Source organism: Montipora foliosa, chromosome 2 (genome assembly GCF_036669935.1).
Source record: "Montipora foliosa isolate CH-2021 chromosome 2, ASM3666993v2, whole genome shotgun sequence".
Classification (NCBI taxonomy): Eukaryota; Metazoa; Cnidaria; class Anthozoa; order Scleractinia; family Acroporidae; genus Montipora; species Montipora foliosa.
This window is the reverse complement of record NC_090870.1, coordinates 51,518,859-51,539,521: the sequence shown is the minus strand read 5'-3', so window position 1 is coordinate 51,539,521 and position 20,663 is coordinate 51,518,859. Positions and strand designations below refer to the sequence as shown.

General features: G+C 41.9%; 2 protein-coding genes across 5 annotated transcripts in view; one reads left to right on the top strand and one right to left on the bottom strand.

The window, feature by feature from the left end:
- The window catches only part of LOC137993498 (uncharacterized), a 17,683-nt gene extending 15,280 nt beyond the window's left edge, over positions 1-2,403 (top strand). Inside the window, exons 17-19 of one of the 3 annotated variants that reach the window (XM_068839405.1) lie at positions 426-684; positions 738-888; positions 1,232-2,403. In XM_068839405.1, coding sequence (XP_068695506.1) covers positions 426-684; positions 738-888; positions 1,232-1,265 — 444 coding nt within the window. In that variant the 3' untranslated portion in view covers positions 1,266-2,403. Of the gene's footprint in view, positions 1-425; positions 889-1,231 lie in introns of all 3 variants that reach the window. The other 2 variants (XM_068839404.1, XM_068839403.1) reach the window with 2 other exon arrangements.
- On the bottom strand, positions 2,009-20,663 carry LOC137993497 (uncharacterized). 2 transcript variants are annotated; one of them, XM_068839402.1, is made up of 12 exons: positions 20,436-20,663; positions 17,798-17,890; positions 16,579-17,382; positions 15,505-15,759; positions 14,672-14,992; positions 13,271-13,540; positions 12,131-12,424; positions 10,892-10,918; positions 10,529-10,570; positions 5,527-5,697; positions 4,623-4,793; positions 2,009-3,529 (listed from the first exon to the last, which is right to left on the bottom strand). In XM_068839402.1, the coding sequence occupies exons 1-12, from the start codon at positions 20,551-20,553 to the stop codon at positions 2,502-2,504; spliced, it is 3,594 nt and encodes a 1,197-aa protein (XP_068695503.1). In that variant the 5' UTR covers positions 20,554-20,663; the 3' UTR covers positions 2,009-2,501. The 2 variants fall into 2 exon arrangements, with proteins under 2 accessions (XP_068695503.1, XP_068695502.1); XM_068839401.1 differs by lacking the exons at positions 2,009-3,529; positions 4,623-4,793; positions 5,527-5,697 and adding an exon at positions 7,492-9,365.

The following is a 20,663-nucleotide window of genomic DNA, read 5'->3' as shown; positions in this document are numbered from 1 at the left end:
GCCCGTTGCTAAGCAACTAGTTTACCATCCTTCCCCACTCGGTCAAAACCGTCAATTTGTCTAACCCTAGGGGTAAAAACCAACCTTATGCTTAGGGTTAGCCAAATTGAGGGTTTTGGTTACTTTCCAAAAGGTAAAACAATGATCTGCTACGAGTGACCTTTGGAATGTGACTTGTGTATTAGACCCGCCATTCCCCACTGGCTCTTTACACCTTAAACGTCTACAGTTGCTTTTGGACAAAAACGTTTAGGCTCATGTGGCAATCTTGAAAATAAGTCGGATATTTAGCAAATACCAAACTTTGCTTTGCCTGACACTTTTAACTACTTGAAAGAGTCCTTCTGCTTCAACGTCTGAACAATAACAGTGGGAATAAATAATGGAAATGTGTGTTCCAAATTGTTTCTTGCTGCATTTCGTAGGCACAAAATCTCCAAGGGCAGCTAATGCAAACTGGACAAGGACTGTATGGCCAAGCCCAAAGTATGGGGCAGGGCCTTCAGGGTCAGCTCATGCAAACAGGGCAAGGATTATACGGTCAAGCCCAAAGCATGGGAGGAGGTCTACAGAATCAACTTATGCAAACTGGACAAGGACTATATGGACAGGCACAGAGCATGGGTCAAGGTGCCTTTCAACAAGGAATGGCTCTTGGAGGTCAGTTGCAGCAGCAAGGGCAAGGTGCTTTTCAGCAAGGACAGGGGATGTTTGAACAAGCGCAGAGCATGGGACAGGCAGCTTTTCAACAGGGACAAGGAATGCTTGGACAAGCACAGGGCATGGGCCAAGGGGCTTTTCAACAAGGAATGTCGCTTGGGAATCAGTTCAGGCAACAGGGGCAGAACGCTTTTCAACAAGGAGTTGGCATGACGCAACGTTTCCAAGGTATGTTCCGCAAATAAATTTCAGTCAAATTCCACCCTCAAGACAGATTAGTTGTGCATATTTAACTCTTGATGGATGGCGTAAAAAAGAACTTTAGGTGATATTTGTCGCGTTTTAGATGGATGTAATAGAGAATGAAATTTCGCCTTCTCATGCCAAAAATATCGAATGAAGGATTGGGCGAAGAGGTGATAAAAAGAACGCTCTTTATGACTTTCTGAACCTCCCCTGAACAGCCCCCCAAAATCGTGAATCTTGGGATTGGGAACATAGCCAGTGACAACAGATATCAATGATCGTAAAAATATCTAACATAGCTGGGTGTTATCTTCTTAATTTTCAGGAATGGGACAAAACTACATTGGACAGGCACTTAATATGGGCAGTGCATTCCAACAACAAGGCCAGGCTCTGATGAATCAAGGGCAACAGGTGTCGCAGCAAATGGCAGGCCAGGTACCAAGTCCTCAACAACAGTGGCAACAACTCATGAGCATGGGACAGAATCTTCAACAGCAAGGTGCACAACTTCAGAGTCAAGGGGATGCCCTCCAAAAACAAGGCCAACGGGTAGCTGGTGCTGGTGGGGCATAGAGGAAGATTCTTAGACGTTTGGGCACCGAGATCCAACTATTACCACTAAATGACATCTTTGATATATCTGTGCAACGGTCGAGTTATTTCTGGATTTTCCAGTAAAGTCCCACCTTTCCGACCAATTACCCTTATTAATTACCCCTAGGTCACTGTGCGCTCCGACACGTATTTGAAAACTCGTATACTGAGAGAGCTTGATACGTGAAAAATGCTGTAACATTGGTCTAGTATGAGTATGGGAGCTGTACACTCCTGCGAGAGCCTTTGGACACTGAGAATCGTTTGACGCTCTTTCGAGCTTCAGAAAATCTTGGTTAAACTTGAAAAGTCAGTCGCTGAAGCATGAACTAACTACCAGTGCTTGTGATTCCTACATCTACGTTGATCTTTTTTAATAAGTAAAGATATTGACGAAGAACCGGTGTACAGAACGAACCTGATTTCTCGAAATCAGCTATTCAAAGAGAACTTTGGAAGACATACCAAAGTCCTATCGCACCGGATAATAAACGTGAAACAGAAGCGTGATGAACTCGAGACTTTAATTTTGGATTCTTTTGAAATAAACATTTACATAAAGCAGATTCTTCAGTCTGTCCCTTTGTCTAGAGCGTAGACGGACCAGATCTTGTCGTGATGTACTGCACTACTTGTCATGTCAAGCCTAAACTTTCTGCTTTTTACTTTTTCCGTTGTGTGATTTCAGCGTAAATAATGAATTTTATCTTTGACACATTTCACGTTCAATGAGCAAAATCGTTTTCAATAATGATTATCCTAATAGTAATAAACACAAAGCGCAGGAGGGTTGCAGTGTAATGTGACTCTTTTATAGTGTAAATAAAGTACATTTCGACGAAAATGACTTGATGTTTTTGATTCTAAGGTCGCTAAATTAATATTGTGTTACTAATTTAGGGTACCAAGTATGTTTCTCACATGAAGTAAGGGCTTACACTACCAAAAAACTTCTTCTGGGCGTTATTACGTGATGAGATTAAATACACAACTACATCCTAAAAATGTTTCCCGCCTCCTATAGCTTTTGTGCCCTGCACATGGTTTCTTTTGCCGAGATGGGTCGACGATGCCGCATCTACACGCACGACACAACACTCAGGGGTACAGGCCCTCGTACAATGCTGAGAACAAATGGAAGGACATGAGGATGAAGTGGCAGAGGTAGATAGATAGGGCAACAAAGAGACAGGCGGCGGCTGCAGGACACTTGAGGGTTCTTTACGAGCGCCTTGACGATGAAGCCTGTTGTCTGACCTGATGGGTGTGAGCGATTTTACAACGCTGTTACGTTGTCCAACGGCGTTTGCTAGGCGTCTCAGGTTTTCTAGCACGGTGATTGGACAGCAATGAATCGGGCAAACGTTTTCGCACTTTGTTGAGCAAATGCTTGGACAAGTCGTAGGCCACGGCTGCTGTTGAGGCTGGAAGTAAGATGGTGCAGGCGGCACTGGTACTGCTGGTTGAATATACGGCGGCACTGTTGGAGTTATGTAGATCCTTGGCGACGTCACTGAAGGCAACTTAGTACAGCAAGAAACTGGACATGAACCCATGCATACGCTGCTACAGACAACTGGACACGGTGGTGCCTGCTCTTCCATTGAATACGTTGAAGGTGGAGCCGGTACTTGATATGACGGTGGAGGAAGAGGGTAGGAAGCAGGGATGTAGGAGGGTGGAGGTGGAGGTGGAGGTGGGGGTAGGGCAGGCGGAGGTGGGGGTGGAGGTTGATAGGGTGGAAGAAGAAGAGGAGGAGGAGGAGGAGGAGGAGGAGGAGGAGGAGGAGGAGGAGGAGGAGGAGGAGGAGAAGCAGGAGGATCGTTGTGAATTACTGGTAGAGGGAGGGTACAGCATTCATCCGGACAGGTTGGTTTACAGGAATGGGAACAATAAGTCGGACATGAGTTCTTTGAGGTGCAGCAATGAGTTGGGCAAGAGTCATCACAATGCGATTCACACTTTTCTGGACAGGGCACGTTAATGTGGTGATGAACACTTCTCGTTGGTTTTGGAGCAGCAGCAACTGTAAATAAACAGTTAGAACGAAGGTGAGCAACCGATGAAAGAGACATAAGCAATGTAAGCAACGGTGACCAGAAAATCAATTCTTGTTTTCTTTGGATTTCAAAACTATAATAACTAAACATTAAGTGACCCAAGTTTTAAGTCTTGATGTTATTTCAGCTTGAACTTGCCTATTTCAGTTAATGGTCCTCCATTACTAACGTTAAAATCTTGAGAGATCTAGATCGAGGAGAAAACTAGTTTAAGAATGCAATGCCCGTGTACGCGGCTGAATTAATATGCAGCACAGGAATTTCGGGTCTTCACACTTTTAAAGTCGCGTTGTGCATATATTATATAAGTTGCATTTACAACCCTCTGAGGTCCAGTCGGTCAGTTTTTAACTTGTGTAATGGCGGATCGTGAAATTCAAATCATGAACTCAAAGGCAACAGCTTTTGGATAAGAATAAAAGCTCAAAATATTGCCAATCAGGTGTTAACCAAACACACTCTCAAAATCCGCAGAAAAAAAGGAAGTCATTTTTTTTTTATCATAGTCACATTTTAAAGTTGCCAACAGTTCCTGCAGATCTGAAAGCGAGAGACTTGTTTCTTAGCAGGAGCCCATGAATAGGAGCGAGAAACTCCCATGCAAAACAACAAGGCAGTTTCGGTTCGGTGACGCTATGACGTCAAGTTAGCTTCCTGTGATTGATCATCGGGCTCCTGCGGGAGTCTCACTCGGGGGATATTCAATCTAAAAATAAATCGGTCTGTAAAAACGCCGTGACAGGAATATTTGAGATTTGCTCACTCCTACTCATGGGCTCCTGGTCTTATCTACAATTTCACAGATTTACTTTGAAACGTTATCAAAATGTTCCGGCATTTGTTCGAAGAAATTGTCTTGCTTCCCTTTTACACACACTTGGGTCATCCCGCCTCGGACGTTCCTTTTTGAGCTTGAAAAAGCTTTTTCCTCAGAGAAATTTCGTTTATATTTGGAAAGCATCCCACGTCATATTTGAAATTAAATTTAAAGAATGATACTCAGTTCAGAAAGCTCTTGACCACCGAGGCTTTTTTAAGATGTTAGTTACTGCAACTCACTTTTAACTTTGCAAAAGCCCCATTTGCCGTCCTTATCATAATTGTAGGTTGTACCGCACCAAGGCTTGTTTCGGTTTCCTCGAATGCATTTATGATAAATCATGTCGTTGTACACGAAAGGAAACTGACAGCATGATCCCCCAGAATTTCCACCGTGCGTTGGATGGCAATCTGTAAACGAAAATTCATATTGCGAACATAAATGCTTGAGAAGATACCTTTATCGTGTTTGAGTTTAAAAACTTGATTCATCCACTACAGATAGTGGCTTATCTTGCATCTTAAAATATTACAAGGCTGCTTTTGGTGATGGTATTCATCTTATTTTAAAGCTGTATGAATACTCGTGTATGGCGATCATTATCTGGACCCCACAAATGCGTTTTCATTTGACAACGCCATACATATTGATGCGTTTTCGCTTGTCATCTACAGTAGAGTGCCCAAGAAACGCTGATGACAACGAAGACTTTCGAAAAGTAGTGGAGAGTTTTGAAAACGCTCCAGTTTAAGTGTGGAGAGAAGAAAACGGAGCCCTACATCCCGGATTAGAAAACGTTTGAAAACGTATTTGTGTGGATAAATGAAAAGGAAAACTTGAAGACAATTGTTTTCAACGTTTTTGAGTGATGTAGTGTGGATGGGAAAAAAGGATAGTGTGGATAATATTATTTTCCTTCGTTTTCGCTGAGATGATAACGGAGAGTTTTGAAAACGCATTAATGTAGATGAGGTCCAAGAAGGATATATCGGACTTGGGAATTTAAAGCTTTATCTTCATCAAAGGTACCTTTTCAACAAAGCAAAGTTTTACTAACTTAATGAAACCGGTAGACGAAGTGAGAACGTGTGAAGATGGAAGCATGTCACCTATAGAGTTTCGTTTTCAAAAATCCTGTCTTACTCTGGCAGTATCCCCATTTGTTATCGGCGTCGTAGTTTTTTGTTGTAGCACACCACAGCTTGTTACTATCGGAGTCAGTACAGCTCCGGTACTGTTTGCCATTATACGTGAATGGAAACATACAGCACGCTCCCTCAGAGTTTCCGCGATGAGTCGGTGAACATCCAAGAACTAAATGGGGAAGCAAATATTTGAGAAAATATTTACATCTGCGTTTGCGTCTAGCCTATTTTCTTCATTTCAAAAATTACTCAACAAATACAACAAGTAAGAAATGATACGAAATCAAAAAACAATTAATATATGAATGACATATTTTAACGTATATTAACCGAGTTTGTGTGCCCATAAGAAAAAGGCCATTAGATTGACTTCCGCCTTAAGGTGCACCGTAACTCAAATATTTTTTGTTACTAACATTAATCTCCCCATCCAAAGTAAGCATATGTCAGCATTGTTACCCAGAATTTGGCTTTTTCTTTGCCGTGCAAACAACGTAAACTTGGCAGAACTAGCAACAATTTGGACCCACGTGATGTGAGAAACATGGGTCTATTCTCCGATTGCTTTGCATTCCTGTTTTCAAAGATAATTTGCAGTACAAAGCCGTTGGTGACGAGAATTGACCCATGCCTCTCACGGCTCGGTCTTGGGTCCAACTGCAAGCTTTGATAACTCTGACTCTGTTGCCCGGCAGATAAATAGCCAACTTTGGAGATAAGAATGATAAAACATGCTTGCTTTTGTTGGGGAGATTAACATTGAAGACGAAAAATATTTGAGTATTTGTTTTCAAAATTTCTTACAAAGGCGTTAGTTAAAGCAGCTCATGGCATGAGCAACAATGTTAACAATAATCATCTTGTGCATTTGGAGTATATGTTGCCGGTAAAATCCGTTTTTACCTAGGTTAACTTAATGATCCTCATTTACCTAGGTTGAATACGCACTCAGATGAATTGAAGAAACCTTTTTTGGAACCTAAGTTAAGGCGAGAGAAAGATAAAAATCAGGTTAGGATGAGTTTTGGTTATTATATGTGGATATCAATTGACTTGACCGGTAAGATGGCAAAGTATAATTCTTTGTTCCCGGACTATGTTGTAATGTTGAGACTGAATGGATGTGTGGATAAACCGGTACTGTGAATACAGAAACCAAAAGATGATACGAAACATTAAGATGATGTGTTGAGATGCGTAAGACAGAGTTTGAGAGAAGGTATAGGTGTTTTCAGTCCTTTTTTTTGGGGGGGGGGGGGGGGAGTTGATAGCTGCTTTTAACTAGGTAGAGTGCATATTCAACCTCGGCAAAATGAGAATCACCAATTTGACCAATGCAAAAACGGACAATCGACAACATATGTGCAAAAGGAGTTTAACTAAAGTAAAAACAACTCGATGCATTATTTTAAAGTGAAAGATAATCTTTTTCAGACGTCAACGGATATTTGTCACAAATGATTCCAACGTTCGTGATATTATTTCCATGCATCTGTTATAAGTCCACTCCGGAAAATGGGGGTTAATCTCGTTTGCAGGTATATTCAGCATCCGTCTTTATCCGCCGGGATTTCTTACTCTTCGGGACATGTTTGTTGTCATCTTCTACCACAGACGCTCAAATGTTGACTGCACGAGACGCATACAGATCCAAAGAAAACGAAAATTGGAACGCTATTGGATACGTGACTAAACCTGATTGCTGAGTGTAATAATAAATTGGGTTGCCTGTGAAAATGAAGGTACGCTGGGAAAACAACATGGAATCCGAGGTATCCATTCAGTGAGAGGCAATCTTATGGGACGAGGTTAGGCTGTACATAGTTATATTTAAAGTATATATATGTATCCCAAAATGAAAACTTTATTTGGTCATTCTTATCACAATAGGTGTAATTCTGAAAGGCATTGGAGTTATCCTTCAACACAGCATCAACCGCATTTTTTTCAAAACTTCCTTTAATGGTTGCTCGATTTGAAATTGAAAAGGGCCTACTTTAATTACAACTGCATATAAACAATATATTCCCATTCACATCTCTCAACATTGAGAAATTTCTTCGTGATTAGAAGCTAGAGATTACTCATAAATGTCCCAGAAACATTACTTAAATTGTATCGAAGTCTTGACGTTGTATTGTGAACTTTCTCACGTTGCCCATCTCGAATGGACATTCTAGGAGTAGTTTTGGACGAAGGTCGCCTATTTTCGACACCATTGCAGTTTGTTATTTGGGAAAGTTTGGGGAGATGTTGTTCCAGAAATATCATGCGTAAGGAGCTTCAATAAGGAAATTTAACATCGATTGCTTTGTCCAAATCTTCAATTCTTTGAGTCGCGCGCTTGTATCGTCGTTGTGTTTGTCTGGTGACGAACACCCTCTTTCTGTAACTGTTCTTTCATTTTGAAAGTATTTGGCCCTACATTCAGATAAGGATGCAAAGTCTTCTTTTCCATCACTAAAATGCCGGGCGCTGGTTCTTCCTCATCACTGTCTTCTTTCTCAAAATCAAAACCACCGTCAAATTGCATTCCACGCTCTTCTAAACCATCCCTTCCAAGTACAAAATTCCTGAGTCCTGGATAATTAAGATCACTGCGATGAATCTCCGCAGGGACTCTCAAGATGCTGGTGTCTGGATCTGTAATAATTTCCTCATTTTTCTGTAAAACTGGACGTCCATTTCTATTAAATTCGTCGTCCTGGTCATTTTTCAAGAACATCATTGGCTGACCCTCTCCGTCGTTTCTGTCCGGTAGGCTGTCGTCTCTAAACACTAGTTTCGATAGCTTAGCCTGCACATTCTGTAGCATAGCTGAACCAGCCTTTGTACCTGCCTTGTTTGATGGCATCTCTTCGGAATTATCTAGGTCTTGAGAGACTGGTTGGGGACGAATGTTTTCAGCTGCAAAATCCGCATTTTGATTTTTCGCCATGATCAGTTCAATAAGCTGTAACACCTTCGCAAAAAACGCCTGTTCTTTTGCTAGTTGAACCGCCAGTTGAGATTGCTGTCTTGAAAGGAAGTCTTGCTGTCTTCGGATCTCAGCTATTTCTGATTTTATGTTGTTGACTTCTTTTAACGTTTGTTGATTTAACTGTGACTCGTTGACATTGGAAGTCGCCTTTATGGGAGGCTCGTGGCCGGAAGTGTTGCCTGTGGTTATTGTAATATTGACGTCATCAGCGTGTGGACCAAACTTCGCTAGTTTGGGAGAGCGATTATTTGAACCACTTGTAGAAGACAACAGGTGTTCCTGTTTGTTCAACAATATCTCCAAGTGTTTCTGTTGCTCCCCAAGCTCATCCTGCTGCCTTTGCAAATGTCTTAGAGCTCTTTGCTTTTGTCTAAAATATTGGTAGTTTTTTAACATTTTTGTGATAAAACCAAAACGTCTTTCGTTCAGTGTTTGATTGTTGCTCATTTTGTGTTTGTCTAGTTTTGCTTTTCGGGGTATATTGTTTACTTTTAGCCAGTCTGCAAACAAACTTTTTATATTGTTCATTTCTCTTTCTCCAATATGTGGCTGGGAGAACTTTTTCCGCTTTCTTTTCGGTTCAGTTTCAGTTTTTACTTTTGAGGCATTTTTATCTCGATGGCACGTGCATTCCTCGTGGCAGCTTCCGTTGTCCTCATCTGAGCCTGTTCCATCACATTCCATAAGACAACTGCAACTCTGTCGCGAGATCTTTGATCTTTCAGAGGGTGGTATGATGTTGATGTCGGAACGCTTAGTTCTGATGGCAGTATTATCGAATTGTTGGTTGCAGCAACTTACAGCACACGGTGGAAGACAGGTGGTTTGTGGTGATTGACAGTTTGGTGGGCATGGACCTGAAGTGAAGCAAAGAGAGTTAAAGATCCGAATCCAGTTTCAGCTTTAAAAATCAGTTGCAATTCAAAGTGCAATAAAACGTATTCAGAATTATACCCTGAGATATGAAAAGAGGGAACCTTACCTGTTTTACGCTTGAGGCCAGTCTGGAAACTGCTCGCTGCAACCGCGAAATCCAGCTTAGCTATAACCGAGTTTTGATATGAACGCTTTATTTCCAAATACTGCCTTATTTTCAATTTTCAACCGCATCAAGGAAATTCTTTTGGATATTCGTCAAATATATTCTCGTGCTGGTCGGCCTCGGGACAATGCAAAGGACATTGAGGAAAGTTGTTTTGTTTGTTTGTTTGTTTGTTCATCATTTTATGTAATCCCGAATGATGGATTTCAAGACTTCTTTCGCGGCTGAGACTGTCAGTTTCCAACTAACCTCCAATATTTCACTGAAACAACACCAAAAAAGTGAAGCAAGCCGGCTTCCCTTACAAAGTCACGTGCCTCCAACACGAGATTTTACTTTGGTATGTAGATGTAAGGAACTTGTAATTTCCTTAACGCCACCGGAACAAAACTTGATTTAGTATTGTAGGACACAGTTATTTGGTCGCAGACCGATAGATGATAATGAAATTACTAATTTTAATTAGTAATTTCTGCTTAAAAGAAGTCACCGTGTTTGTAGTTTGCGGTCTCGGAGCAGACTCCATTTTGTCTGTTTAATTTACTTTTCGTACTTTGATATTTCAAAGTAGGTGTGCGTTGTTTCTTTGTCCTTTGCAATATTTGGCCATTGGACTGAATTAATTTTGATGTTAGGGTGAAATGAACTAATTTCGAACAAATTTCCTTCATCCATCAAAATTTACGATTGCAACTGGTCGGTTTTTGGCGAGCCTGATTCCTCATAAATACTTAACGGTTATGCAATGGATCATGGAGCAACCCTGGTTGCGATGATTTAAAAAATCACACCCCCTTAATTAATATTTAATGAATCTTTGAAACAAAACGTTCTGCATTTAACTGGCCGTTTATATCACTGAGCTGCAACCAGAGCGACGATATCGCCTGGTCTTCGTCTCTTGCGATCCTCCAAGATTAATACCCCAAACGTTAACTTTACAAATAAATATCTTTGCAAATTGTCATGCAAGCTTACTGTCAGGGTGGTAGTGGAAATGGTAGTGAACTTCTTTTCCACCTATCAAAGCCAAAGCAAGAGGAAGCCATGAGTATCAAAGAAAAAGATCATTTTTTTATGCTGTCGATACCGTCAATAGGGACGTTAGGATGTGCGACCTCAATGTGAACGCTACAAAACGAAAGGCATTTTAGGTGCAAAAAATTTGTGGTTATCCAAGCGCGGCAAAGTTAAAAGTTTATTTTCATTTCTTTCTCATTTTCTGCTAATCTGCATCGTCAAATGAACGAATGGCAATCGAGTTAGTTGGCAATCATGTTGTTCGCAGCATTCTTACAAGGTGGTTGCTGAAAACAAATGAGAAATTGAAAAAATACTCACCGGGTGGGGATGGAATCTTAGGTGGGTCTATAACAAATGGAAAAAAAGTATACGTACTGTTGGTATAGATATTGGGATTGGGAGAAATATAATTTAATATCGAATACAGAAAGAATAATCGCGCTGATGTACGCTGGACTGTGTGGTTTTCACACACAAATGATTCTGCGGCACCCTTCACTGAAGTGAAGTGAAGTAAAGTTATTAGAGTACCCCCCTCGGGGCTTTTCAGGACTAATTTACAATGATTTTTGTGGGAGACTTTGGCGAGACTGCTTTGTTACGCAGTTTACAATTTATTTAGGAAGTGAAAGATGCCACCGACCAGATTAGGTCAGACCACAACACCGGGGAAGACGTCCCCTTCTCTTCTCTAGACGTGAGTGGGTTCTTTAACGTCCCATACTATTTGGTTTCCAACAATAGCTATGAGACGGGACCTCCGGTTTACAGTCCTTATCCGAGAAAACTTGAAAGTCTAACCATTTGCGGGTGTAATTACATAGCATTACATAGGCAGCACTTTCTCCTCAGTTATTTTAAGACCCGGAGTGTTAGTCCGACCGGATATCCTTGCACGTGATCATGGTCACTACAAAGCTGCTAAACGTAATAAGTCACAAACAATCTTCCACGGACAGCTACAATAGTGGACAAAACTCATTGGGAAAATGTGACATCACCATAAAACGCTCATTCTATAATGTGTTCGTGTGATGAAAGATTAAATTCTTCTACTTTCACTTCCTTCCCCTATTCCAATGTTGGTTAACAAAAAGGCCAAAGACTTGCACAGTATTTTGTACCACATTATCAACATTGGTATGGGAGAGAGGGTTGGGGAAACAATTTACTTTGTGAGTGCATGTCAAATGAGGGTTAAGAGGAATTTTTTTTGGAAGAGTTTTGTCCAATATCGTAGGTACTAAATAAACACTATAAGCGTTTATCTCAACAGGGTTGTTTTCAGTAACAAAGAGAGAGGGTTGAGGGAACAATATACTTTGTGAGAGCATGTCAAATGAGGGTTAAGAGGAATTTTTCTTGGCAAGAGTTTTGTCCAAGATTGTAGGTACTAAATAAACACTATAAGCGTTTATCTGAACAGGGTTGCTTTCAGTAACAAAGAAATTATATCGGATTGAAAAAATCATTTAAACGCAAAGTAGTGGTCAACTTAAATCCTAAAAACCTCAACTTAAAGCGAAAATAAATTTAGTATGGGCATTTAATCCTTACGTGCAGCTGGAGGTACACCTGGCTTTCCCGGTGGGACACCGGGAGGAAAAACACTTGTCGGAGGGGGCCCTGATGGAGCCATGGGCGGTGGTGCAGATGGCGGTGGTGGCGAAGGAGGAGGGGGTGGTGGTGGTGGTGGTGGTGGTGGGGGAGGTGGTGGGGGAGGAGGTGAGGGCGTTGGTGACAGTGTAGGGGGTGGAGGAGCCGGCACCGGGGGTGGAGCTAGTGTTGTCTCAGATGGAACAACTGTCGGTGGTGGTGCTGCCGAAGATGTAGCAGTTGGTGTTGTTGGAGCTGTGGACAAAGATAAATCAACACATTTGAAATGAGAAACACAGATTTAAGGGGCAAAATTAACTTTGGCTGGCAGAGCATGCAAAGAGATTGAGTTCTATGTTATTGAGATTGATCATGCTAGATTGAGCTCTAGCAAGATCTCGCTGAACTGTTCCTTTTTTTCGTTCGGATGTTCTAATCGCTCTCAAATTTCGTCCAAAATATCCCTGACTGGGACGAGCATGTGACGGAGACTCGTCAGCCTCAATCCCATGCTTGTCCCAGTACATGTGCGACAAACATATAATTAAGTGAAGTATGATCCTCGCAGTTATGAACGCAATTATTGCAATTGCGCAGAGAAGCCTGAAAAATCCAGGACTTCAACGGGGTTTGAAACCGTGACCTCGCGATTCCGGTGTGACACTCTAACTAACTGAGCTATGAAGACACTGACGTTGGGAGCTGGTCATTTGTGGGTTCTAATGTTCCCGTGATGAGTGAATCAATGATGGAATATAAATGAAATGAATCATATGTGAACTGTGGATATGCTCCCAACGTCAGTGGCTTTAACTGCGAGGATCATAGCTTCACTTGATTTCATATCCGCAGTTCACACATGATTCATTTCATATATCATTTCATCATTGAAACATATAATTCTTTCTTTAATGGAGAAGGAGTATGGGCACGAATCGGTTGAAATTGAAAGAGAAGTAGAAAACTCGGTATATTATACACTACTTTTGCCAATGTAATACATATACTTGGATTGGATTTCGTTGGAAAGGCTTCATTCAATTCGGCAAATTTTGTATACTCGCTACTGGTGCACCGCTTGTTTCGGGGAAGGAGGTTTACCTGGAGCTCCAGTGACCTGGACATCAATATATTCGTCGCAATTTGTCCTGGGCATTACGGAGATAGTTCTGTCGCCATCCAAAGAAATCAAGAGGTTGCCATAAAGATCTTTCGCTTTAAAGGTAATAAACTTGTGAAGTTCTGGATTTTTAAATGTTAATCTTATTTTAAATTCTTCCCCTGTGACGCGCCAACCGGCAGTCTTCATGTGGGAGATAAGCTGGAATGGATGACCAAGGTAGTTAATGAAACGAAGAGCTATGCATTTACCTGAGGAGAGAATGATCTTGTCAATATTACTTCAAAGAGCACGCTTAAAACGGAACCTTTTTCTTGCTTGAAATAAGAATATTTGCGCAGGAATGGGGAATTCTATTAAAGCGAGAGTATCACGGTAAAGGGGTAAAGGTAAAGGTACACGTTATTTAACGTCGGAAGTTCCTTTACTCTCTAGAGAGTACTCTCCCAGGAAGCCGACGGTGCGCTCATTTTACCCCCCTCTTTCCATCAGTGCTCCGTTTTAAGGGTATTTAAAGCTACTTAGGCTACACTGAATGGAAAGAAGTCGAAACAAGGATGTGAGATCCGGGGATCGAACTCGGGACCTGTTGCACCAAGGCCGCGCACTAACCGACTGTGCCACCCTTGCGCATGTTTTAACTGTGGCGAACGTCACCGGTTATAGGCCAATCGGAAGCAACGTTATAATTCGTGCGGGAAATTTACACGTACGCGTGAAAGAGTCGACCGCCCTGAGCTCATCAGTGATTGTTTAATAATCGAGAAATTATCGCCGCTTCGGATTGGCTCATAAATTATGACATTCGTTACGACAAGAACATGCACAATACCGTGAATCTGGAAAAGAGGATAATATGACTGAAAAGACCAAGACTGCAAACGAGAATGAGAATGGAAATAGAATTAGAAAAGAGATAGGAATGTGAGTGAGAATAGAAACAGGCACGGGAATGGGAATGAGAATAAGAATCGGAAAAAAATTAAATGGGAATAAAATTAAGAATGGAAATGTAAGGGTCGATTATGAACTTCCTCGCATAGAAGAAGTGGAACGTCTTTGCAGCTCAAGTTGGATCAGCAAGCCTCACGTTGGTTCCTCTTAGTTTAATGCAACTCACACTGTCTGTCCTCTTTGAAGGTAACTTTTTCGTGGAATATGTGTCCCACACCTTCAACATTACTTAAATAGCTTTAAGGGGTTCTTTTAAGAAGCGTCTTTGCTGTTGGGAGGGCAGAACTTCAGTGGAGAAACGAATCATTAATTAGTGCTCCTGTCTGTTTTTTTTTTTTAAAGTATACTTGTTCCTTTTATTTATATTCGATAGATCTCTCTGAGTCTAGATAGGCTAGTTGAACTTGTTAAACGTAAAACGTCCTTACTTCCGGGTGGTCCGCTGGGTGGTGGGCCTTCCGGAGGTTTTTTTGGAGCCTCTGGCTCACTTGGTGGCTTCTCAGGTTCTTCTGGCTCCTGAGGGCCTATTGTACCACAGTTCTTGAGCGCATCATCCATTGTGTAAGGCATTACTATGAAGGAACTATCCAAGGCGAATTCCTGTGTTCTGTTGTCAAAAGAGGCCTTCGTTTTCCACGAGTCGCCATCCATATCGGACACGATAAGGTACCAGCCCGCATGAATCAATGAAAACGAAAAGGTCTCCCTTTGCTCCATTCGGCGACCAATGTAGAAGGACGCATCTTTGCCTGAAGGTCAAATAACACAAATTTGCAAAGTAATGACAAGACTTTAGCACTTGCAAGTCTTACGATGGCTGAAACTATTTTCAACTCCGCTTTCAAGAAACGGTACTCCTTAGAAGAATTGAGGATCTGCGACATTGTGGAAGAAAACAGCCATGTTAGGGTACCATGTGAAAGTAAGATTATTGCTAGAACACCACAGCAACGGGAAAGACATGAAAAGCGCCCTAAATTTTGTCTTACAACGCTTTTACCCTCTATTTTTCATTGCTACAAAGTTATTATCAGGATGAGATGAAACTCTTTGTTTAAATAAAAATACCCTCTGGAGCGGATTCATGCAGAGCTACCTTCATAACTGGAAAATTAAGGTGGCTCTGAATCCGCTTCAGATAATTTTTTGAATGAGGATTCTGTACAGATCAAGACCTGATTTTGACAAACATTAAGTTCCAAAGAAAGAACAATAAACTGTGTTCATAACGTTTGGAGCCGTGGTTCCATAGCACACTTACCAAAGTTTAAGCTGGCGTGCATTGCTACCAGGAAAAAACCATATTTATTTTGGCGGAGGAAATAGCCTCGTTTGCAATAAGACTCAAGAGAGATGGTATCGCGATCCCTGCTGAACCCAGGTACATGAGCTATAAAGTATTGACACTTTGGTCCCAGCATCAGCTCCTCGCCCTTTACATAGAAACATGCTTTGTTTTGATCGTTTTCTGCGGGATGATTTATGGAGTACATCATGTAGAGTGCTCCATGATAAACTAAATGAAAACAAAAACGAACCATCACTTTCTTTGGACCAGCTGCATAAATCAGTGTTACCTAACATTATACAATGCATTTAGAAACTGTCCATTTAATTGATTCATAATTCACGCGGAAACTTAACGAAAGGTTTATGTATGGATAGCTGTACAGGTACAAACATCTTTATGTGTCCTAGCTTTATTTTTCTTTGTTGTAACGGCTAGCAAGTCCATTAATAAATGCTAACGTTGAGTGAGTAGTTTTAAATACATATTTTATCGGAACCTGTTGAACCTAAAATTCGAAACAAGTTCCGATCCTCTTTTTTAAAATCGAAAAAAATGTGTGTACTTTGGCAAATAAGATCAATTGATTGATGTTCTGAAGATTTTACTAAAAAATCGTCAGTTTTATGTGAACTTTTTAATTTGTATGTTTTTTTTTCAAATTTAGTATAAGGGATAGGGAAAAACTGACTGCTGCATAGGAGACTAAGGCCGAAAACCACTAAATTCTGCTATCTACAACGTGATTTTTTCTTCAGAAAGTAAAAATCTAGCCTAAATTTCTGTATTACTATCTGTGTAAGAACCTGTTTAAGCTAAACTTTAAAATGGAAGCTTCTTACTGTGTTCGCGTCGGTGTTGATAGCCTAAACTGCCACCAACATTGTGAAAATTTTATTTGCTTTTAACCCATCCACCTGAAAAACTCGACCGAAGAGCGCCCCTACGAAGCAGAAGGTCAACAATGTAATTTTAAGAGACGAAACTCGACTTCGTCAATTATATTGTCACTATTATTGTTGGTATTGCAATAAATTGTTCACTTACACGCTGTTACCGCTCCACTGGCGGTAACAGATGCTGCTGCTGCCGCGCTGGCTGTGGCAATAGCAGATGCGGATATTGCAGCAACTGCTCCAGCTCCTCCCCCTGATTGTGCCCCTGCTCCAGCTATGCCGGCTCCACTTGCAGCTATGGAGCCACCAGAGATTCCCTTCATGACACCTCCCACGATAGGCACACCGGAGGTAACACCAACACTTAAGCTTGCCTGTGCTCCAGCACTAACTCCTACTGAAGTTCCCGCACCTGCAGCCTCCTTCAGCACCAGCACCAGCACCTGCACCTGCACAGTCTGTCCTAATGCTCCAGCTCCAGCTCCAGCTCCAGCTCCAGCTCCAGTCGCAGCACCGGCCCCGCCACCACCTGCAGCACCACCCGTTGCACCACCCGTTGCACCTCCCGTTGCACCTCCCGTTGCACCAGCAGCACCACTTGCACCCCCCATTCCGCCTGCTCCAGCTGCCCCTTCGGCCCCAGCTTGGCCTCCCCCTGCTTCGGTTGGCTTCTCAGTTGGTTTCTGTCCAAAAATATTAAAAACACGGCCACTCTGCATTTGTGCCATTAAAATCTTCTGAACTGTTTCCAATGCAATCATGTGGGCGATTCTTTTTCCAGCTTCTTCGCCGGCTTTAATTCCTGCCTCCTCGCCAGCCTTAGCTCCTGCCTCTGCTCCAGCCTTTGCTCCAGTCTTTGCCCCTGCCTTGGCCCCACTAAAGACACCTGCTTGGGCTCCAGCATACGCACCGACCGTGGCGGCATGCACTAGAGAATTGTTACCAGTTATCACAGCTGAAAATAATTGAAAAACGTATTTCACTTGAGTCGAAGTCATTCGAAATTCAGCGTCAGTTAGCCTGCGAACAAGGTCATTGCAAAATGTTACGTGTTGATGGGTTGCGAAAGGAGATACAAGAAAGAGGGATCGCCCAGCCCCTAAGGGATGAACTAAAAGGTCCCAAAGTGTATTTCGAATCTCCGACCCCTCGCAAGCTCAGTGATTGCAACCTGAAATAACGACCCCTTGGGTTTCATTCAGACTGAGCGAGAAAAAGTACTTGATTGGTGGCAAGTGCCATTGCTAGTATATTTGAGAAATAAAGCCATTATTAGATATCAAGGTAATAATGGTCCTTCTTCTTTTTTGTCCATATGCTACTTACAAAATTCATTATCATTTAAAGACATTAAAAATGTTTTTGCTTACGGACGGTGCTAACATTGCCAGAGGGCACTGGAATTGACACACCCGGTATTCCTGAAGGCAATCCTGGAATTAGCGTCTTTTTCGCGCCGTTCTCTGAAATAAAGGCTGGCATAATTATGCAACTCAAAATGGAATATTTAACACTGTCACTGTCAAATATGTATTTGTATCATCCTTACTGTCTTTTGTCTCTGCTACTGAATTTTTCAGAGCGTAGGAATCAGTGGCTATAATTTACGAGAGCGGGAAGCGTTCGCCTACGAGTAAAATGTTGTTTTGCTTCATTAAATCGACCTCATATTTATATGCATCGTCCTTTCCTTCGGGAAAGTCGAGCACTGCGCTCGTATGCGGTGTTTACAGTTAGAGATTCTACCTGTATTTTCTGTATTTACACTGCGTTTTCAACGGTTAAAGTTTTCAGCAATAGCATAGGTAATTTCTTTTGTAATGACGTTTTTCTAATGTGACAGTCTTTCGTAGCTTACCAACTGGATTTGACGACAACGGAAGGATGAAAACAAATCAGTGAAAGTATATTGTAGTAAAATCTGTGATGACTGCACGTTTACTAAATTCTGAGGTTGTTGGTAAACTCCTCTGGAGGCTATCTTTCAGTCCGTACCTCTATATCTCTTTTGGGTAAACCACTCTCAAAGCCACTTCTTCCAGTTTGTACTTCTATGATTCTTTTGCGTTTTTTGGATAATGAATGGAAGTGCAATGACAAGCCATTCATTGGTGTGATTTATGCTGTCTTTATTAAACAAGCCCCAAAAGCATTTTGGCCTGCAAACTACACTGTTTTAAACAGAATTAAGTGATTAGGGTGTCATGTGAAGTGGTAGTTTTCTACCCCATATGAACCATGTGAGCGTTAGCCCTACTAATGGAAATCAGGGGCGTAGCCAGGATTTTTTGGAGGGGGGGGGGGTGTTCCAAATTGGTTCCAACGAAAACGGTTGGTCTAAAATCCTTACATTACGAACGTACAAGACTTTGTCGTTTACGCTATGTAAACATAAGACGCCTTGGTTGCCGTTGAGCGAACGTGTTTATCGCTTCCTCGATGTTTATGTCTCGGTGGTAATTGATGTCCATCAACGCCAGCCCAGACTCTCGCTCGCTTGACATGGTCAACCTCAGGTATGTTGTTAACCTCCTTGGTGTACTGAATGACCGCGCTCACATTTAGCTGACGTTATCGGCAACGTGCACAACATGCGGATCAAGGTGTGGATGTTAGGAAAGAACTCTCGATCGCATACACCTTATTCCAAAATGGCCGCCATTTTAGTATTCTTTTGTTTGATTGTAAACTGGCCCTTTTGGCCTCGCTTTCAAACGTAGAATTCAAAAGAATATTTAACCTTGAACGAGGCCAACAGAGCCACTTTGCAATCAAACAAAAGAATACTAAAATGGCGGCCATTTTGGAATAAGGTGTATGCTGCGAGTGTCTGAACTGCACTGGTGGGGAGGTCGGCATCGTCAGTGCTGCACCACTTTGTCTTCCATCCCAGGAGCTCAACATCAACCACATGAGGAGAAGGAAGGTCGTTCTCATAAAACTGCAGCGCTGCTTCAATGTCAGGATTTCTGTCTCATGTCTCCGAAAATGCAAGTGAAACGCAAATAGATAACACAATGACGAGAGGGGGGTTCCGGAACCCCTGGAACCCTCCCCTGGCTACGCCCCTAGAAATGGGCCCACACAAGGACAGAGAAAAACTCTGACCAGGGTGGGAATTGAACCCAAGACCTTCGGGTTAAAACACCGCTGCTCTACCGACTGAGCTACAAGGTCAGACGGGGGCAGGCTGTGGGAACTGAAGATGTTAGAGTCACGGCAATAAACAAGGAAGGGTTACGCTTTTTGCCGTGGCCGTGTAACCAACGCTCACATGGTTCATATGGGGTAGAAAACTAGCACTTCACATTACACTTTAATCAGTTAATTCTGTTGAAATATAAGTGCTACACGGCCAACGTTTGCAAAAAGCGTAACCCTCCCTTACACTGTTTTACAGTGCGACACGCTTTAACGTGGCCACCTAACCAGGGTGTGCGAATTTATTTGACAGCTCCCCCCCCCCCCTCCTTGCAAAGTTCGTACGGTTGTAAGTTTAACACCGTTGAATGGGTTGTTTGAGTTGACGTTCTTACACGTAGTTGTCAAATGTGAAAGTTTGTTGGGTGGCCACAGTAAGGTGCGTCGCACTGTTAAGTCGTCATTAGCACCAATCCGTTTAGCTTATTTTCTCAATAGTCTCGACACTGGTGGTGAAAAACTAAACGCTGTCTTATTGCTGTAGAGTGTGTCTTAATATCGATAGCTATGAAAATTCATTAAACGTTTTCCGGAGCCCTGAGTTGTTCCTAAACTTACTCTATTTTTGACAGGAAAAATTGGAGAAAACCCCAGAATAGACTTGGCCATTGTCTTTGACTATAAGTCTACTAAATAAATGAAAATAATTGTGGATTAAGAAGTGATACTTTGTGAAGGGCAATGTCTATCTTTGGTTACATTGGATCAAAATATTCATTTTTGCTAAAAGGCAAATTTTCTTTGCTGAATTTCTCGAGCGTGCGAATCAGTGATTTTAATTTACTTGAGCAAGAAGGGTTCACCTACCAGTAACACGTTGATTTGCTCCGATGATTCGGCGTCGAGGTTTAGTTCCTCTCCCATTACTGATCAACGACACCAAAGATAAAATTAGTAGCACAAAGAAGGCCCGAAGAATTTTCATTTCACAACCACTTATCGCCTCATGAAATGCATTTGTGTGCAACAAAAATTGTTATTGGGACTAAATGGAAACAATAAAATGAAAATATTTAGCTGAAGTTCCCAGCAATG

Bases quoted from the DNA above. Each gene is read 5' to 3' on its own strand.
- LOC137993497 (XM_068839401.1), bottom strand. From the start codon at position 20,553: ATGAAAATTCTTCGGGCCTTCTTTGTGCTACTAATTTTATCTTTGGTG. The intron at 15,760-16,578 runs GTAAGTGAACAA...GTTTTCATTTAG, and splicing joins CAGTGGAGCGGTAACAGCGT to TTTATCATGGAGCACTCTAC. The intron at 10,919-12,130 runs GTAAGGATTAAA...CATTTGTTATAG, and splicing joins AGGTGTACCTCCAGCTGCAC to ACCCACCTAAGATTCCATCC.